This window comes from Bactrocera oleae, chromosome 4 (genome assembly GCF_042242935.1).
Source record: "Bactrocera oleae isolate idBacOlea1 chromosome 4, idBacOlea1, whole genome shotgun sequence".
In the NCBI taxonomy this organism is placed as follows: domain Eukaryota; kingdom Metazoa; phylum Arthropoda; class Insecta; order Diptera; family Tephritidae; genus Bactrocera; species Bactrocera oleae.
Genome location: NC_091538.1, coordinates 62,018,850 through 62,039,362, shown reverse-complemented (window position 1 = coordinate 62,039,362; position 20,513 = coordinate 62,018,850). Strand labels below are relative to the sequence as shown.

General features: G+C 33.8%; 1 protein-coding gene across 5 annotated transcripts in view; it reads right to left on the bottom strand.

Annotated features, from left to right (window-relative positions):
- The window catches only part of Shrm (shroom), a 270,258-nt gene that overhangs the window by 219,550 nt on the left and 30,195 nt on the right, over positions 1-20,513 (bottom strand). For 3 of the 5 annotated variants that reach the window (XM_070109195.1, XM_070109196.1, XM_070109197.1), the window contains exon 2: positions 10,128-10,794. In XM_070109195.1, coding sequence (XP_069965296.1) covers positions 10,128-10,794 — 667 coding nt within the window. Of the gene's footprint in view, positions 1-10,127; positions 11,235-16,678; positions 16,726-20,513 lie in introns of those variants that run through there. The other 2 variants (XM_070109199.1, XM_036364844.2) reach the window with 2 other exon arrangements.

Below are 20,513 nucleotides of genomic sequence, written 5' to 3'. Positions count from 1 at the left end.
GGCGATGCGTAGAATAAACGTTAGAAGCAGCGCGCGCACTGCACTATAGGCGCGCTGACATTCAACGCAACCAAAGAATCCGGCAAACGCACAACGGCGCTGCGTAAAAACAAGTTTCTCACAACCGCACAAACGTAATTAATTGAAGCGGTTCACATTCCTAGCTACAGCAGCGGCTCCAAAACCATCGACAGCGCGCAGTGAATATGCCTTGACTGGTTGGTGGTGACGACGTGCCGTAAAATGCGGTGAGCGAATTGAGCGATGCGCACAGCAATAAAGCATGCGCGCGCGCTCTTTTTTTTCGCAGTTTCATGCTCTTTACCTTGAGCCTTCTTGGTTCAGTTCACATTACTATCAATTGTTGTTATTACCGCTACTATGAACTGCGCGGCCATTGGCGTCATTCCCTTGGTTGAAGCCAACTATTTCTTTGAACTTTTACCGCTTAAGCGCTAACTTATATTGACAACGTTGTTGTTGTATTTTTATGCGCGTTGTTTTAGTAATCGTGTTCTTAGTCCTTATTTTTCTATAGCAAACATTTCAACCACATTTAGTTGCCAGGCGCGCGCTTCTGCTTAATGGACAAACTACCGCGTCGCTTTTTGCAACAAATATTTTTGCTTTTTGCAACACAAAAGGAGCAGCGCATTAATTGCCCAGCTGCGTTTTAAGCGTTTCAACGAAATAATTAAGTTTAGATGGACACTGCGACAGCGCTCTTGGAATTTGGTAGCGCACAATACAAAGCCACTCACCGCCGCCACAAAGCCCAAAGAAGTATTAAAGTAGAATAAGAAAAAGTAGAAATTGTTAGCGCTGTTACTGCCATACATGGCAATGACAACTAACCACAACAACAACAATTGGCACAACGCCGCATTATATATCATTTAAAGTGAAGCGCGCGCGACCTTGCCATTCACTGCCACTCACTTGCCACATTTTGTGGCAAATAAACAAATGCTCGTTGCATGTAAATCTATGAAAATGCTAACTGCATAAATAAGCGCTCAGCGCTCGACTGTGGCACAACATTTATTGCTCATTTCGAAAGCGTTTTCGGCTTTTCACTTTTGCGCCGCCAGCGCGTTTGTCTGTATGTGTGCTTTAGTTTATTTCTTCATCTTACTTTTTCACCAATTTTCGGCTTATGTTCTTCTTGCTTGATTTTCTCCACAACACTTCTTTTTCTCTTCGTTTCGCTTGCTTTGTCCGAATTCGCTCCGAAATTTAATTGCTCAACTTTCGCGCTACACAAAATTGCGCTGCCGCACACTGGTGCTGTTGCTGTTAGCAATCACCTATGGCTTTTAGCACATATTCAGATAATTGTGCGTATGTGTGTGTCAAAATCGACAGCCATTGCTGACATTTGGAAAATTTCTATTCAAACTATTTAATGATCGCAATTAAATGTCAAGTGAAAAGCGCCATAGAAATTGATTGGCTCTTGGCGAGTGCGGCAGACATAGAATAGTGGTAAAAATGCGGTGAAAAGTAAACTCACATTTCATTTTGGCAATAAAATTTCGTGGAAAAAGTGTTCTAGATACGTTTCCACTTCACGGGTTCGCTTCACAAGTAGGTGAAAGGGAGGTCGAATAATTTATGCGCGAGTGGATATTTGGAATGTCTAAGAAGACATATACTTAAATTCTTGGGAAGCGGCAGAAATTAGATGTTCTAATTTTTTTTTTTTTGCAATTATGAACATCGAGTGCCAATACTATATACTTTGAGAAAAAATTTTCGGCTTGATGACCTGAATTTTTGAAAAACTAGACAGAAACAGCGAATCTTGGAAGAGAGTTTACGATATTTTTAGTCTAAATTAATGCATGCTTTTCCTGAGTGCAATTTAAAAAATACCTATATTAGCTTGAGTTTTGTTTTTCTAATCGGTTACAGATTTGCATTCCGCTTTGTATTAAACTTTTGATTGGAAGAGAGTCCAAGTATTACTTCAAAACATTAATAAATATTTTCTTGGTTGCCAGGTTTCGTCAACTATTAATGCCGAACAAGATATGGAGCACTAGTTCCAGACACAAAATAAAAACAATATTTTCCTATGCTTATTAATATTATGTATCTTTCAGCGTTTCTATACATACATTATTACAGGAAGAACTTGAGGAAAAGTGAATATCTGCAGAGACAGAAAGCACTCTGAAACCAATATAAACAAGAGTGAACTTCTCTTATGAGATCTTCCTTAAACTGAAACCATTATCTGCGGCACAATCACTTTATAGAATAGATAAACCTGCTGGAATTAGATTCAGCATTTTCTTTGTGAGAGGATCATTCATCATCAATCATTAAGCAATGTTAAAAATTACTAAAAAAAGTATGCCCAAAAAGCTTAAAGAAATAAGTGATTATCGCTTCTTTTCTTAAGTTTCGCTGCATATATTTCTGTGTTTGGAGTTTTTACCTGTTGAAGTTAGAACGATTCGGAAAATTTGGTCGCAGAGAAAAAATACGATCATCAAATACTTTAATTGCATAGCTGTTCAGTCGATTTCGCAAAAAACTCTCTACCAATCGTTAGTATGGAGAGATACTCTCATAAGGAAACAAAACAATAGGGTAATAATTTTGTATCTACGCTTTGTCAAATACCCCGGCAATCCTTACTTTGAACGCAAGATGTCGAAGCTGACTTTTGAAATTTTGTTTCTATCTCTCTCTCTCTCTCTCTAGCTCTCTTTATCTTACTATCCGTCGTCGCTGTTTTGCACTTGACTGATATTGCAACGCGTCTACTAAAGTTATAGGACTTCTGCTTAAATATATCTGTTAACATATACACTAATAATATAAAAAAAAATTGTTGTTGCTGTCATTTTAAGAAAATGTATGTAATGAAATAAAAAAGTAATAATTTATATCAGTTGCATATTTTTCAAATAAATTTCTCCTTCGTAGCAACAAAAACAAAACAATACATGGATTTGGTGGTCAAATTACAGCTGCATGTAACAACAACAACACCAAGACTAACAAATACAAAACAATGCCACATTAAATTAATATCAAATTGTAGTTGTAGCCGCGGAGAAGATCCGAAATATGCGCCAGGCAAAGCAACAGCACTATGCGGGCGGCCATTACCGCTACACGTATATTTGCTTATAGCAGATATAGGTGCATACAAATATGTGAGTGCGCATGTAAATGAGTAAATCTTCTGCTAGCTGTGGGATTTCACCTATTTGTCTTTCTGTTCAGCCGATCGCGCGCTCATTATCCGCTATTTAATATTATTGAACCAAAGCGTTGAAGGCGAAGGTGAGGCGCAGCCATACAAAAACAAAAGCTCAAAAAATACAAGGTAGCGTTGTAAGCGTAGTAAAAGCGCTCAGCGAAGCCCATGTAATAGTAGGAGCAGCAACAAAAAAGGCAATCGCGCGCGGGGCGCATCAAATTTCTTTTTCGTTGACAAGAAAAAAGCGCCCAAAAAACTCAATAACAACAGATAAGCAAAAACTAGAAAAAAAAACAACAACAAAATGGAGCGAAAAGAGCGGTATATTTATGCACACCGCTGAAATGTGGCGCGCGGTTGGCAGCTGTTGTCAGCCGACTGATGCAACACTATGTTGTACATAAGTATGTATGTATGTGCTTGTCACAGAGTGTGCCACAGCATGCAAACCAGCTAGTTAGCAGCCAAAAACATGCTGTCAAGTTAATTAATTGGCATCGAGTAGAAGCGCGACGATAAGCCAGCAACACATGCATATATATATGCGTATGTATACGTTTTTGTATATGCCTGTATATACGAGTATGCACACCAGTTGATATAGTATATTACTATTTACCTGCCAGTTAAATGATATGCGCTCGAATTGAAGGCGGCTGCAGCATGAAAAAATTCCATTCTCTGCGCATACAAACTAAAACATACGAATATACTTGTATGTATGTGTGTAGAGAGTGAAAAATTACAAATTAAAAATGTAGATTTCAGGCAGCAACAACAATGAAGAAAAGGAGTGAATTTATAAGCAAAGTTAAAAAAAAAAATTCAAAACGAATCCAAAAAAAAAATTAAAAAAGAAAATCAGCTTTTATAAAATATAAAAACGAAGCCAGATTTTGCCGCCATATTACTTTAACATTTATACACTTTCTTCAAAAAATTTTTTGCTCTCATTTCACCTTTTCCCCGCGCGCTGCTAAACACGAAAAAATTGTTATTGCGCTCAAAAGTGTGGCGGATGCGCTGAGCAGCGAACGCTTAAACGAACTGCGCGCGGTACCATTGAACTTTAACGGAGGCGGCAACAACACAATAAATGCTGCAATAGTAAAGCAGCTTTAAGCGGCTGATGTTCAACATAACCCATAGAAAAATCTATGAAAAACAAAACAACTACAACAATAAAAAAGCGGCTTGAATGCTAAAAAATCAGCTTAGAAAGCTTCAAGAAAACACACGCGCGCCGATGCCACTGCCGCTACCTTCAGAGCTGCAACTCGCTACTTGCCACTATAGTATTCATATAGTATATAAGTGCTGCTGCATTTACTGTGATATGCATAAGCGCTTAGGCAAATGCCTTGATAAAATCGCGCGCGTTGTCTTGTGCAGCCGAGTGCAAACATTGTGGTTACCTTTGGAGGCTTTATATGCACAAATAAAAAGAAAACGCTAACAAAAATAACACAATTTTTAAGAAATAATTCCAAAACAGTGAAATAATCCGTAAGTAAGGCAGAAAGCAATTTTATTGCTATTGTTGTTGCTATTGCAGCGAAAAGTGGGTCAAATATCAACACTTGGCATTCTAATATTTCACTGCATTCCGCTTGCGGTCTGCTGCTGTAGAGGTTCGTCACTTCCATAGCTTGTATGCTTAACCTTTCTGCTCTGCTCTTCATCACTGATATGCGGCTGCTTAATCCAATTACATTCTGGGGATTTTCGAACTTTTTCTCCGTATTTCATATATGCAATGAAACCTATCGATCTCTGTTTCAAGGAACATCTATTTTTGTTTATTTTAGTATTGAAATAAAGTTTCTCGTAAAATCAATTTTCCTCTCAAAAACGCCAAAAAATATGAACAGTCGCTCAATTTATTGGATAACAACAAGAAATACATATCAAAGGAGAAGAGAAGCACACTCTATCAGTGTAGCAAATATACGGTAAGATAATTCCACCTCGCCTTTGCGATTGCGGCAATATTGACCTTGCTAGGAGCAAATAGTTGGGAGGACCTCTTACGATTCACCCTAGACCAGAAGGAACTCGCAGTCGCACATGTTCTGGTTGTTGACCAGCGCTTGGCGAGCTCACTGAAGGTTCACAGGCCCAGCGCTAGAACGCAAGAGGACAACGGAAAACCGACGCATTTCCCATCGGATGAAATTAGAGTAAGGGCGCTTTCTCTACCAAGTTTATCGGCTTTGCAGTTTCCGACGATTACACTGTAAATAAAGTGGTTTGATAGCCTGAAACTAGCGTTGATGGAAAGCACCCGACAAAAGATTCCACCTCTTCTTCTGCCTCTTAACTTCGATCCTTCCATGAAAAAGCACTTCTTATCCAACTGCTTCGCTCCGGCTACAAATCCCTGGCAGGTGTGTAAGCAGTGAAGAAACCGCCATGAGAAGGTTCCACGATGCACTGATAACTAGATTGTCAGGAATGCAATCGAAATAGCTTAGAATTTCAGTATGGCCCTTCACATGCCTAGTTTCCCTTTAGAACTAGTGAAAAAAGCCGAATTTTGGCTTGTCAATCAAGTTCGATGTGAAATATCAATAAAAAAAAAACTTGTATAAATTTTGAATTTATTGGAAATACATGTCGTCAAAAGTGTGCTACTGTCAGTGGAATATCACTGAATTTGATATAATTTTAATTGTACACACACACACACTTTAGTCTGTAAGTCTAACACCTACACATAATGCTTCTGTACTAAATATTCTTAAGACATATGCACGTTAAAATATGGTGATTAGAATTTAAAAGAGATATGAACTATAACGCCATCTGTCGGACTTAGTTTTGATCAGAATATTTTTTTTTTACTTAAACCACATGTGCTTCAAATAGCAATTAAATTGGTTGTAAAAAAGGCTTCTAAATATATTTCAAACTTAGCGCCACCTATCAGGTGGAATTTTGTAAGTAAACGTAGAGTCATTTTAATATATTTTTTATGTATTGTAATATTCAAAAAAATTATATTACCGTCAGTTTAGCGTCATTGAATTTGACAAAATGTAGACCACATTTATTGCAACAAATTTTTTTACTGCCTGTTATGTTATTTACTTATATTCAAATAATTATACACTTCTTCTTTCATTTGATATTCGAACCGCAAGCTTGGTTTTTTTTTTCTTCTTTGCCATACCGCAACCATCTGCGTCATCTTCATCAACATGCCACTTCTTACCATACATTTTGTGGTCAGCACGCATGCGCATGCGTCATGTCCCTGCCAGCGTTCGACCCTTTTTCGTTATTAACTCTGACATTCTTTTGCAAACTTTTAACCTTGACAACAACAAAAGCTACCAGTAATACATCTCCAAGAGCAACAAAAAAAAAAAAAAAAAACATTTAATGTTCACTTCAAAACTTAAAAAAAAAGAATCCACAGAATGACAACCAACAGATTTCAATTCTACCTGTCCGCGGGTCAGCACCACACAGACCAAGGATCAAGGCAAGACATCCGTCAAAAACATTTAAATACTGCTCCGCTGCATATTTAAGGCTTAAAACGGAAATCGCTGACGCCAAACAAGGAGCGTAAACAGAACAAAAATAAAAGCAATAAACTTTCAGTTACATTTGCCACAAAATGTTGAAGTCTCCTCGTCACTTGCTGTTGAGGCCGCCACGTTTGTTGCGTGTCGTTGTTCCAAAGTCATCACAGCGAAAGTCCAAAAATTTCAGGCACAAGAAGCACTAAAGTGTCAAATTTATGCGACTGTTTTTATTCTTTAATTTATTTTTTCTTACATTTATAACATTCTTTTTTGCTGTGTGTGTCTGAGTTTGATGGTAGTTAAAGTGGAATTTTCATTCGCTGTTCTTGTGAATGCATTTTTCGGACTTATTTACTTTTTTTACATTCTTCCTCTTCTTCTTTATTTTTGATACCATATTTCCTCAGTTTTTTCTGATTTTATAAAGACACATACATATATACACATGGTTTTTTTTTTGCCCACGAAGAGGAGCTTCCATTGAAAAACGTTTGCACCTGCGCATTTTTGTACTGCACACGGGCTCCCGCTTGCCGATTTAGTGACGGCTCAAATGTCCAAGCGCATTTTTTATGCATTCTCACTTTTTGCTCAACTTATTTAATTTGCAAATTTTCGCAAGCGCATTTTTACTCTTGCTTCGGTGCGCATTTTAAATGGCCGAACTCGTACTTTATGCTAAAATTGTAGCAGGAATTTGAGTAGCAACAGCTGTCGTTTGGAAGCCGTGTCTTGGAATTTTTATGGGTTTGCACAACAAACAAAAAGAACGACAACTTACACAAAAACTGAAAATTAACGAGACATTTAACCCCTTGAGGGAGCAATAATTAATGACATTACATTATCGGCCGGATTATACGTTCAGCTAGATATTACTGGGAATTTCACATTGATTTTTCATCTCTCTGGATAATGGGAATATTTCAATTTTCAGAGACCTAAGTGTACAATTTCACATATTCAGATATCGAAATATAATATTTACATTTTTTAAATGACAAACGGGTTTTTAGAAAAAAATGAAAAAAGTAAATAAAAAGTATCTAATTATTAAGTTATAAGGTAAATTATAAACCAAAACATAACAAAAAGACCTGATTTTGGAAACGATCAAATTTTGTAAATTCTTATTTATTCCCAAAACACGAATATTAACCGGACCTTTGAAAATTTAACTGTCAATTTAAATGTACAAACGAACATTAAACAGAAAAACATATTATCCGGATTTTATCCGTACAGATGGATAATCCGGATAATCGATAATTTGAACAGCGCCAATCCTATACATATAGAGGGCCCCAGGTATGCTTCACATAAAGTAGAATTTTCACAAAAAAGTGTGCTGCTAAATTTCAGAGTCGATTTTATTGGCTTGCAGTTTTAGGTTATACTCCATTTTCATTTTATTTGTTAGGAAAATTTTTTGTAGGGAAATAGATAGGTATTCCTGTTTTGCAAAACGATCTCTTTTGATACATTTTCTAACTAAAATTAAGATGGCGATTAAAATTTCTAAATACGAATATTAGGCGGATCTTCAAACATTTAAATGCCCATTTCATTGTACAAACAAATATTAAATCAAATACATATTATCTGGTTTGTTTCCACACTGAGGCATAAACCGGATAATCAAATATTCTAATAAGCGTGAGTCCTACTATACATATATACAAGTATATATCTACAAGTATATGAAGAGTCTCCCATAGAAGCTCTACATAAACAATTTACACAAACAATTTTGCAGTAAAATTTCAGGGTTTGTTTTATGAACTTGCAGATTAGATTATACTTCGTTTTCCTTATATGAATTTTTTAGAACTCAAATGTTCAACTGCTACAGAATCAAGAATTTAAATCGATTCTGTCAAAATCTTTGAAGATATATCAATCACTTTGAGAGCGTATTTCTTCATAAAATGTTGTATACAGAGAAGATCTAAATTTAGTGTTATGTGCTCTGAACAATAAATTATTGGATACCACTTTAAGCTACACCCGATACGGTTATGTTGTCTAGTATGCACAACATTCTGTTTGAGAATCCATAATCACGGTTGAAATAAAATATTCTTTATCAGTGATTATTCCGCAAGGACTAGACAAGATTACATATTATTTTTATGTCGTGCAAAGGTGGACTTTCTCTGATCGAAAGCTCAAAAAAAACATTCTAGCACTCAAAAGTTAACCACAAGTACAAAGTCTAACACATTCGATTTTTTTATTCATTCATTTTATTCACATTCAAAAGCAAGGAAATTTGTTGCCATATGAATTGAATCCGAGCAATGTGGAAGCACGATTTCGCATGTCAGAAATGCTGCTTCAACGCTACAACAAGAATTGGTTTTTGCATCAGTTTGTGACTAATGATAAGCAATAGATCCATTACGACTATCCCACAGGCGAAAATTCAAATATGAAACCTGGACTACCAACCAAGTCAACGGCAAAACCGAATATATACATGACGCCAAGACAACGCTCTGTATTTGATGGGATCAGAAGAGCGTGCTGTATTATGAGCTTCTAAAACCGGATATAAGCATTAATGGAGAACGTTACCGACAACAACTCATCAAAGCCATTGCCGTAAAGCTTCCAGAATTTGCGACTACACAAAAGGCAATAATTTTTCATTATGACAACGCTCGGTCTCATGTTTCATGAGCGGTTTAAAACTATTTGGAAAATAGGCTGGTAAATTTTGTCTCACCCGCCTTATAGCCCAGAACGTACACCTTCAACTACTATCAGTTCCGGTAGATGCAGCACGTCCTCACTGGTATACGGTTCAGATCAGAACAGAATATCACACATTGGCTTGATTCATTTTTGGCCGCCAAGCCGGCGCAGTTCTTTTGGGATAGAATCCACAAATTACCAGAAAGATGGGAAAATTATCGCCAAATATATGCTAGATTTTGAATTATTTCATCGTGACATCAGATTTAATCTAATTATTTATAAAATAATTGCATTCTTTGATAAACTAGTACATATAGCTGGTCGTTCTCAGTTCCTATTTGTTGAAGTTGATTGTAAAAAGACGGTGTAGAACGATTTCTACCGCTTTTTCTTGACTGACTTACTTTCGAGAGATTAAGTTTGGAACACTTTTAAGGCATACCGCCGAACAAGCTGACATCAAAGTTGATCGCTTAAGCAGAGCAATGATGGGTTCAGGACGCTTTGTAATTTCAGGCGTATTTGGATTCATATTCAAGAGTCTTGGGACTTCTTTTCAAAGCCGATGCGAAAACCGTCGATAAAACCAAACCAACTTAATATAATTCATATATGTATTGATATCCTCAAAATAAATTTTAAAACTTAACATTTCGAATAAATTTCGTAACACTCACCTGTATTGAACCGGCGACGGATGCGGAACTAAAGCTCGCATTACTGCCATCCGATGAGGCAATAAATTGTTTGCGCAGCAAATGGCTGGTCGACGTACTACTACTACCAACAAGACTATTGATATTGTTGTTGATTGTGTGATTATTATTGTTGCTATTGTTGTTGGCGTTGAGGGTGGCATTCGTAGTGTCACCGCCAATGCTGTTGGCTGGCGAACTTTTACCGCTGCCGTTGCTACTACCACTATTGTTGTTGTTGTTGTTATTGTTACTATTTGTATTTGTTGTTGCTGCTGTCGTTGGCGCCATTGTTGTAGCGTTGTTGACATTTTTCAGCGTAGCGCCAGCACTACCGTTGCTGTTATTATTGTTATTACTGCTCATATTACATATGTTATTTTTGCTGTTGCTGCTGCTGTTGTTGTTTTGTAAATTTACATTATTTTTATTGTGTGGCAATTCCATGCCGCTGTTGTTGTTGCTAATATTATTTGGATTACTATTGAGAATATTGCTGGTATTGCAAACACTATTTACACTTGCACTCATTTTGTTGTGACTATTGTTGTGATTTTTGTTGTTGTTGCTGTTATTACTACCACCACCGCCACTATACGTAATATTATTATTGCTGTTGTTGTTGTTGTTGAGACTATTGACATTAATGCTGAAATTATGTAAATTGTGATTATTATTAATTGTAGTTGGTTGTTGTTGTTTTTGTTGTTGCACTATATTATTATTTAAGATTGTTTGCTGCTGTTGCAACTGCTCTAACTGATTGTCATCCATTTTTGTGATGTTTTTCTGTGTTTGTTATTGTTGTTGTTGTTCAGCTGTTGCAGCTTGATTATTGGCAATTAAAAAAATTATGTTGTTGTTGTTATTTTAGACATTTCCTGCTGCTGCGCCATTATACGACTCACTGTTTGTTGTAGCTGCAACACTTCTGCAATTTATGAACTCTTCATGATTCTTCATAACACACACACATAAATAAAATGGCATATTTTCGTATTTTCGAAATTTTATTTTCACTTTTGTTGTTTTTTCTTTTTGTTGGTTTCAATATTTTGGTGACAACTTTCATTTGTTTTTCACATTTTCTTATATCTAATTTTTGGAATTTTTTTTTTCTTAATTTTTTTGAAGTGTTTTATTTTGTTTAATTTTTTTTTTTTTAATCTCGACTTTTGACATTTTCTATTCGTATTCGTCTCGTACTTTTATCACTTCCGTCCATTTAATTTGTTGTAATTTTTGTAAGCACTTTAACTGCTGTAACGAGTAATTATATAGTTATATATTTTAATTATCGTCGGCGAGGAAGCTGTAATAGCGCACATTTCGTATCGCTGCGTGTGAAATTTTATTTCGTTTAGTGTTGTTTTTGTATATAAAAGATTTTCCGCTCTTTATTTTCAAGTGTTAAAAATATTGTCGCGTGCGGCGACACCATTGCAAGCTGCCGGAAAAGCGGAAAGGTGCAACACGCACGTTTTATAAAAAAAAAAACAAAAAACAACGCAATAAGTAACGAAAATAATAGCTATAACGGTAAACTATATAACTATGTAATGTATTTTAGTTCAACGCAACAAAAAATATTTTTCATGTTTTAACATTATTATTATTTTCAACATTATTTTTTACTTCAACATATTTTTTTGTTATTTTTTCAAACTTAATCAACTATCTTTCATTTAATTTTAATGCTTCCTTGGAGAGTAACGTCAATCTTTAATAATGTGCTCTGTCACTTTCTTGTAAAATTATTTGTCGCTAGGTGTCGCTGTTGTCGGCTTTTTACTTAAATGTTCAACGCTAACAGTTTCTAAATCACTGCATCTTGGCAACTCATAGGCCTACGCATGAATTACTCACTTTAAAAACACTTGGAATCTTTAAGCTTCAACACTATGCTGATTCACAATATTTTTCATTATATTTAAATATCGTCTAAATAAAGTTTTTTTTAATTACAATAATTCTTTTACTTCAAGTCATAAATTTCATAAATAATCAAGTATTGTGATTTCTTTTAAACTATTTATATACTTCAATTGCATATTTTACAGTTATATTTATGTTGTTGTTAATGCTTTGTCCTTGTTGTCCTCATATTCATAAAATCCAGATTATAGAATAACTTTATTTTATAAATTTGAATAGACTTTTTATTGATTTTATAATAATTATAATAATATTTTATATATTTTCAAAATTTTTGATCATATCTCATAAAATAATTAGTGATTTTAGTAATAAATTTTATAAAAAACAAGTAAGGAAGTTCTAAGTGCTGGTGTAACCGAACATTTTATACTCTCGCGACTTACAAGGATCAAAGCCCGAGAAATTACTTTAGGTGTTGGCAAAATTTTATATTAAAGGAAGTATTGACCCGATTCAACCCATTTTTGACACTAAAACATACTATTATTTAGAGTTTCATTTATTTATTTTATTATATGAATTTCAATTATCTTACACAATGATCGATATTTTCGGTAAAAAGTCAACTATAGGCGCTTTAGTCCATATATTCAGTACCTAGGGGCTTGAACAGTTTTGGTTCGTTTTAGTTCGAGATGGAATTTATATGGGAAATAGGCGTGGTTGTAATTCAATCGCCCATTTTCGCATGATAACATAGAAATATGAGAAGAATGTTAGGTACCGAATTTGGTTGAAATCGGTCTAATTTTGAACGCGGTTCCTATAAAGTCATCTCATACCATTCTAGAGAACTGAACAACGGTTAAAACGTGGTTAAAACGACTTTCAAAAAAAAAACAGATCTCAGGTAGACTTCAGAGGTTTGTCTGACGATTTTGACTATGCAAAAAAATTTAACAACGAGTTTGCTTGAAATTTTGTGTTTCCAATGAAAATACGGCTACAGAATGCTTGAAAATGTTGCAGAATTGTTTATCGCGAACACAAGTATTTGAATGGCACAAATTGCTCAGTAAAAGTCGCGAAGACATCGAAAACTTGCCTCATGTGAATTGTCCATTCACTCATGTTAATGACGATAACATCGAAAAAGTTAAAGAAACAGCTTGAAAATCGTCGTTTTGGCATCATGAAGATAGCAAAGGATCTCAATTTTTCTTTTGGATCAATTCAAATTCATGACGTCATGTATAGGCTGCAAAAATGATGCTTGACAACGTAGCCTTAGGTTCCTACATTCATCAAACGCATCAATACTGGAGACTAGACGGGGGTTTATGAAATGAGATGTACGAGAAGGTAAAATTGGGTTTAGCGTTGGCATGCTTTTATTGGCTCAAAAAGAGACTATTTTAAAGGCGATTATTCAGATTTTTATTCAAATACTTGAAAATTTTATTTTTAATATATTGTTCTATGATTATTGTTTGAGTTTAGATCTGGCAATGGTCAATACTTTTAATAATTTTTTTTACTTTCTCATTCAAAATTAGTATTTGATTTCATACCAGCACATCGTAAATTATTTAATGCATCTTTGAATGAACAAATTAAATTATCTCAAAGGTAAGCCTACAAAAGGAAAATAAGCAACTTTATAAAAAGCTTAAAGCTTTAATACAAAACAGATGCCCTTGTTGGTGCAAAAGAAGTAATTTAGTGGTTTAACTGCAAATATTTATCGAAAAATAGTATTATTTTAAGAGATGTTTAACTTCCTTATACCACATTGTCATGAAATTTATTAAAGTCCTTAATTAAAAAATAAATAATTAAATAAATATTTTTCATCACAAAAATTATAGTAAATTCTTTGTTGATTTTTTGATTGTCTATGGAAATAATTTACCTACACAAATACATACATTTTTATTCAATTAACAAACATTTTATATTTTTTAATTTTTGTCTTCACTTGTATATACATATAAAGTCCGACAAAACAACTTATTTGCAACAACAAACAGCCACAACAAATTTTTCTTTCCTTCTTTTCGCCTACAGCGACTTATTTTTCAATCGTTTTTGCTTGTTATTATATAAATATGAGCTGTCGATTGACCAAATCAACAATCACGAAAATTAACGAAAAAAGTCACAACAAAACTAAAAAATGTGGCAATAATATGAAAATAGCAAAAAAGTTGACAGCACGAAGTAAATTAAGAAAAAACATGCAGGAAATTAGTTACCGTTATTACCATCAATATTAAAATGCGGCATTCGTAAAAATTTACAATGCTACAACAACAAAGCAGGTACTTTTTATTATAACATTTATTTGTAGCAATTATTTGCATTTTTTATTTGCAACTACACACTTTTTCTCAATTAATTTATTTACTTTGTTCAGTATTTTGGCAGTTGTTGTTGTTGATGTGATTTTCTGTACTATTTCCATCATTAGCGTTCGTTGCTTTGTGTACTTTTCCCTCTAAAGAAGTATTTAATTGGATTTAATATTATTATTGAAATATTTTATTTTGTTTATTTATTAACTTTTGGTTGCTTCACGCTCACATACTCATAACAGTGAATCTCACATTTGCCTAAATATTGCTTTCGCTATTTTTATTTTATTCCTTTTTGCTTGTATTACCTTTTTAATGCAATTATCCGATTTAATATTTCTCTTTCATTAATTTAATGCAATTTGTATGTTAAGCTGAAAACTGCATTGTTGTTGTTGCTAACATTTACTAATTGATTTTAACTGTGAAATATTACTTTGAAGTGAATATATACAACTTTTTAACTACTTATTTATGTATTGATTTAAATACTGTTACATGGTTCATTGAATTCTCCAATAAATATTATTACTCATACGCCATGGCGCACTGACTGTGGAAATAGAAAGTCGACGGCTAATAAAAAGTTCAATACTCATTTGCTTATTTATATTATTATATTATATGTGTGAGAATAAAAGAGTCGAGTTATAAATTGCATGCATTTTTTATTTATATAGAAATCAATTTATAACGAGCGCGTATTTATAAAAAATCTCATTCATATTCCCACAATAACTGAGTGCCATGACATTGTCTACTACTGTATTGCTGTGACTATAAACTACAGCTGTTTGTTGTTGAATTACTACAGTTTATCGTTGAGCGATAATTATCGAATAAAAATACTTTAAAGGTTGAGTAATGGTCTAGAATTCATATTTTCCGTAGAAAATTTTATTTATAGAAGATTTTATTACTGACAGATAAAATAAACTCGTATACATAAGTGCGCGAACTATGATTAATGAAAATGATAAACGGAAATTATTATTTTTAATATTATATCTTGGTAACTAATTTTCTATAATTAAACTGCTACAAAATATTGTAGTTTTCTTCATCTAACGGTTATTTGTAACATCTAAAACTAATCAACATAGATATGGAGTTATGTATATATATATATGTATATGATCAGGATGACATCCGTCCGACCATCTGTATAAGCTATAACTTGAGTGAAGATTTGGATATCTTGATGAAACGAGTGTTCCTTGGCAAAATAAGTCCGGTATTGTAGATGAGCTGAATCGGACCATTGCCACGCCCACAAAATGCTGTTAAACCTACAAATTGACATAACTAAGCCACAAGTAAAAATACAAAACTGCAATGTTGAACAGCGAGTTGCAGGGGGAGGGGCATCTACGGGTTGAAAACTTTTGCAAATTGGGCGTGACTTCGTCTAATGCTAAGTTGAATGCAAATATATTAAAAACTACTAACGTTATATCCCCCCCAGATATCGAATTTGTGAACACCGGTCTATGTAGCTGACATTTTGTTGAAAATATCGGTAAATCTGTGAGATCTAGTATTTCAATTAGGAGAGAATATTTTTATGTTTACAGCATGCCTTTGTGCAAAAAATAAATTGAATCGGGTCAATACCTGCATATACCTTATATAAATATTTCCGAAATTCTTTTTGATTTTTTATCGCATATATCGATCAATATGTTAGTACTCGTATTTTAATGAACTTTAGAGAAAATCTGCTTTTAATAAGAGTGCCCTGTGCCTAAAATGGATCAAATCGTAGGAAATCGGCCCCCAGCCCCCATATACCTAATTTAAGGGCTTTTCAAACATCTACTTAAAATTATACCTTATATATTGGTCAACATGTGAGGCTCTTATCGAAACTCAGAGAATATTTATTATTGGTAATGATCGTAATACTAAAACTGGACAAAATCGGGTCAATACATCTCTTATAACACACCCTCCCTCTTATAACACACCCTCCTAAATTTTAATTTTTTATTAAAAATATTTTAATAATTTATAATTTTTATTTCAAATTTTTCCGTAAATTAGTTTTTAGAAATTTTAAAAAGTTTATAGTTTTCAATGTCAATTAACTTTAATTACTTCTAAGCAATTAAATTTATATCTCTTTTTACATGTTTTACCACAAAACCCCCTTTTTCCATAAACAATTTTTTATTTACTCATATATATGTATGTGTATATGTACTCGTATATGTTTGCACACTATAGTTGTGTGTATATGTTCACATTTAAATAAATACTTCGGCATATAGGTTTTTATGTATTCACATGAAAATTTCTCACCGTTGCGTCGCGCCTCATTAGTTCCGACATTTAAAGCCGCCAACACGCTGGAATGCAAAGAAAACAAAACAAAATTAAATGTTTAATAAAATACATATTAAATAACTTTTTATAAATTTTGCTTTTACGCTATCGTCTTACGACTTAAACAACAACAACAAAAATTAGCTAACGCTAAAGTCTTAAATATTTATAAGCTTAATGATGATAATTTTTCGGCGTCGCCGGCAAAGAAAGCAAAAAAATGCGGTTATGATGAATTAATACAACATTTGTTGTTGTTGTTTTTATTTTAATTATTGCTGTATCGACGTTGTATTACAACGAAAATCATTATTAAAATGTAAAATAAGACAATATTAACAACTTTAAACGCACAGCGTGAAGTTGGTTGCGAAAAAGTAGACGCCAAAGCATTGCTTTCTGCTAGAAAATAGAAAAAGTGAAACAAATGCAAATCGCTTGCATAACATTGACCCAAACAACAAATCGAAAATGGAATCGGAATTGGAATTGGCAGCAGCGGAAAAAAAGAGAAAACAAATGAAATATGTGTGTGGCATTGTGTACAATGGAGAAAAAAAAACAAAAATTTGAAAGCAAGAAAAACGTTAACTTCGATTGCACCGAAGCTATAATACTCTTCACAGGTGAATTTCTTAAAGCATAAAAGGGTATAAAAATATCTTTATTTTGATTTTGAGCAGTCAGTTTGTATGACAGCTATATGCTATAGTGGTCCGATATCGACGGTTCTAACAAATGAGCAGCTTCTTGCGGAGAAAAGGACGTGTGCAAAATTTCAGATCGATATCTCTGCAACTGAGGAACTAGTTCGAGTATGTATAGACAGACGGCTAGATAGACAGACGAGCATGGCTAAATCGACTCAGCTCGTTACGCTGATCATTTATATATGTATACCTTATAGGGTCTTCAATATTTCCTTCTGGGTATTACAAACTTCATGGCAAGCTTAATATATCCTGTTCAGGGTATACAAATACAAAAAGTGTTAAAGCAAAAACAACAAAGCATCGGCACTTGGGAAAAATGCAATGAAACCAATAAACTAGTTTTGCTATTATAGAAATAAATGCATAGTTTATATGTTTTGCCATGCTATAAGCACATATTTGTGTATGTTTGTCTGTTTTTGCTTTTGTTGTTGTTGTGTTTTTTTGTAATTGTTGTTATTGATGGCGGCAGCAGTGGCTGTGCGGTGACATTAATGACCAGGTTTGCGGTTTCCCCAACATACATATGTGTATACACTTGCATATATATATATGTACATATATACATACAGCCATACATACATATGTATATACATAATATATTAACATATACTTGTTTGTATATTTACATAGTCGCCAGTGTCTCACACGCCAGCATTCGCCTGAAATAAAAAATGCCAGCACTTAGCATTTGCATTTTATGGATACAAACATATGTATATGTGTATAACAACAAAAACTGCATTTCTAGGCTTGCATATTTAGCTTGCTTTATATATGCACACACAAACATTTTTGCATATTTGCAATCACATTTTTCCACAGTCAACTTTTTTTCACTTATTTACAATTTCTCACCGAAAACAACAACAAATTAATATACTTTAAAATATGCCACACACACGCACATTAAACTCTTATGCAGTGCACTGCATTTGCATTTAACAAATACAAAAAGAAATCGTAAACGAAAAATCTTGTCGGAAAACATATCAAAAACAGTTGTTCGTTAGACCAAAAATGCAAATGAGAAAATCGTGTGGCGCCTGGTCAATTATGAGTATAGGTCCATGGCGCTTAAGCCACGTAGCAGCGCAAACATACAAGCATACGCATACAATCAAACCCCATTGCTTGAGAATTTGCTAAGGCTTCGCTTTAAGTGCACATTGAAGGCTATGTGTTTATGCTTTTGAAAGGGCGACGTTGACAGAGGTCAAAAAGTGTAGTACAACAAAAAAAAAATATAAAAAAATAAAAAATAAAAAACAACAGCAATAACAAATGTCATATCCATAATACCCACCACTCGGTGCTACGTAGTCTATATCATGCTTTTAATTAGCGCATACTTTTATATACTGTTAAGTGTTACAAATTCTCTGAATTAATATTTTTAAGCTACGGTCTCAAATTTACAATTTTAACCGCCGATTTGTTCAGCTACATTTCAATTTTAAATACAAGTGTTCACTTAAATATCTTAAATTTGCTTATGAATGGTGTTGCCATTGACCCAATGCACCCTTTCAAAACTGCAAATACTCTATACACAAATAAATAAAAAATGCGCAAATAATGAAAAATTATTTTATTCTTTTTTTTTGTTAATTTGTTTGATGTAAAAACTATTTTTAAAGTATATCACTACTGACCTTTATAAAATATTATGTTTGAGCAATTATATTTGAGGCGCTTTACTCAGTAAAAATATATATTTGTAAGCACTGTAAGCAAAAAATTACCACAAACAGTATTGCCACTTCCATTAATACAAATATGTCAAATTTTATGAAGATTTGTTCCGATATCTAACAAATGAGCAGTTTCTTGAACAGAAAAGGTTCGGTGCAGTCTGTTGTGGTACCTAACACTCCTATACATATAATTGATGCTAAGACCCTCACAAAACGACAAAGCGCTTTGAGTTTATCACAAATTTGTTGAGACGGCTAATGCTAGTTTCGGCTATGTCTCCTGGTTCGCCGAGATATTTTAACCTCAGTCTAACAAAAGCTGGTCAATGGAGAAGATAGCGCTTGGAAGTCTCCACCTCACCCCACTACATACAACTTTGACAACTTGCGTCCGACAAGATTTTTAACCTTCCGCATGAGTGCCTATTGGGCAGTGTTCAGTAAGAACGCCTGCCATTGTGGCAAGAAAAGGATTTCTGCAAAATTTCACATCGATATCTCCTAAACTGAGAGACTAATTCAAGTATATTAAGACAGCCGGGCATGACTAAATCGACTCAGCTTGTTACGGTAATCATTTATATACTTATGTAATCTTTATAGGGTATCCGACGGTACCTATAATGGTCAATTTATCTGCTTATGCAACAACTAGCTAATTGTTTATAAGTTATGTAACGTGAAAGTTCTCCTACCATATATAAAAATTAAATAATTAAATACATTAAAAAAATGTTTAATGCTTCTAAGCACACTAACCTGTTTAATTTTAGTTTCTTAAACAGAGTTTCTTCATAACTCTTAAATGTTCTCTTCTTTTTTCTCAAAAATTCATGTTTTTTTTTTGCTTTTGACGTACACACTTCAACAACCAATATTTTTGACTTACTAAGACCCTATTTCTTACCTCTTTGTTATTCTCACCTATATTTGTTTTTTTGTTTTCTCTCTTTACTCCTTCTTAGTTGTGTTTTTTCTTTGGCCTGCCAACAGTTTTCATTTTTAAATAGACTAAAAATTCTTTCAAAAATGTTTCACTGTGCTCATTAGCTTCCGTTATGTATATATATGTATGTAAGTAGTATATAATAATTGAGACTGAAAGCGCTGCTTTAATTTGCATATATATCTATATACACTATATTAATTCTTACATTTCTCAAACAACGCTGCCTCATTTTATTTGCATCACAAGTGGACTCCGAAGTTTTGCATTAATATTTGCCGCATTATTGATCACCGAACACGCCCCTCATTACGGCGACAAAATTATATGTAATTTCCTAAAGAAGTTGACGGATGCCCTGCGGACAAGCGTACGCTTACCAAGTCCTTCACTATGTGCTGCCAACATTCTTGTTATATACACGGCCACAACTTCTTTACATACAAAGCTCCTAA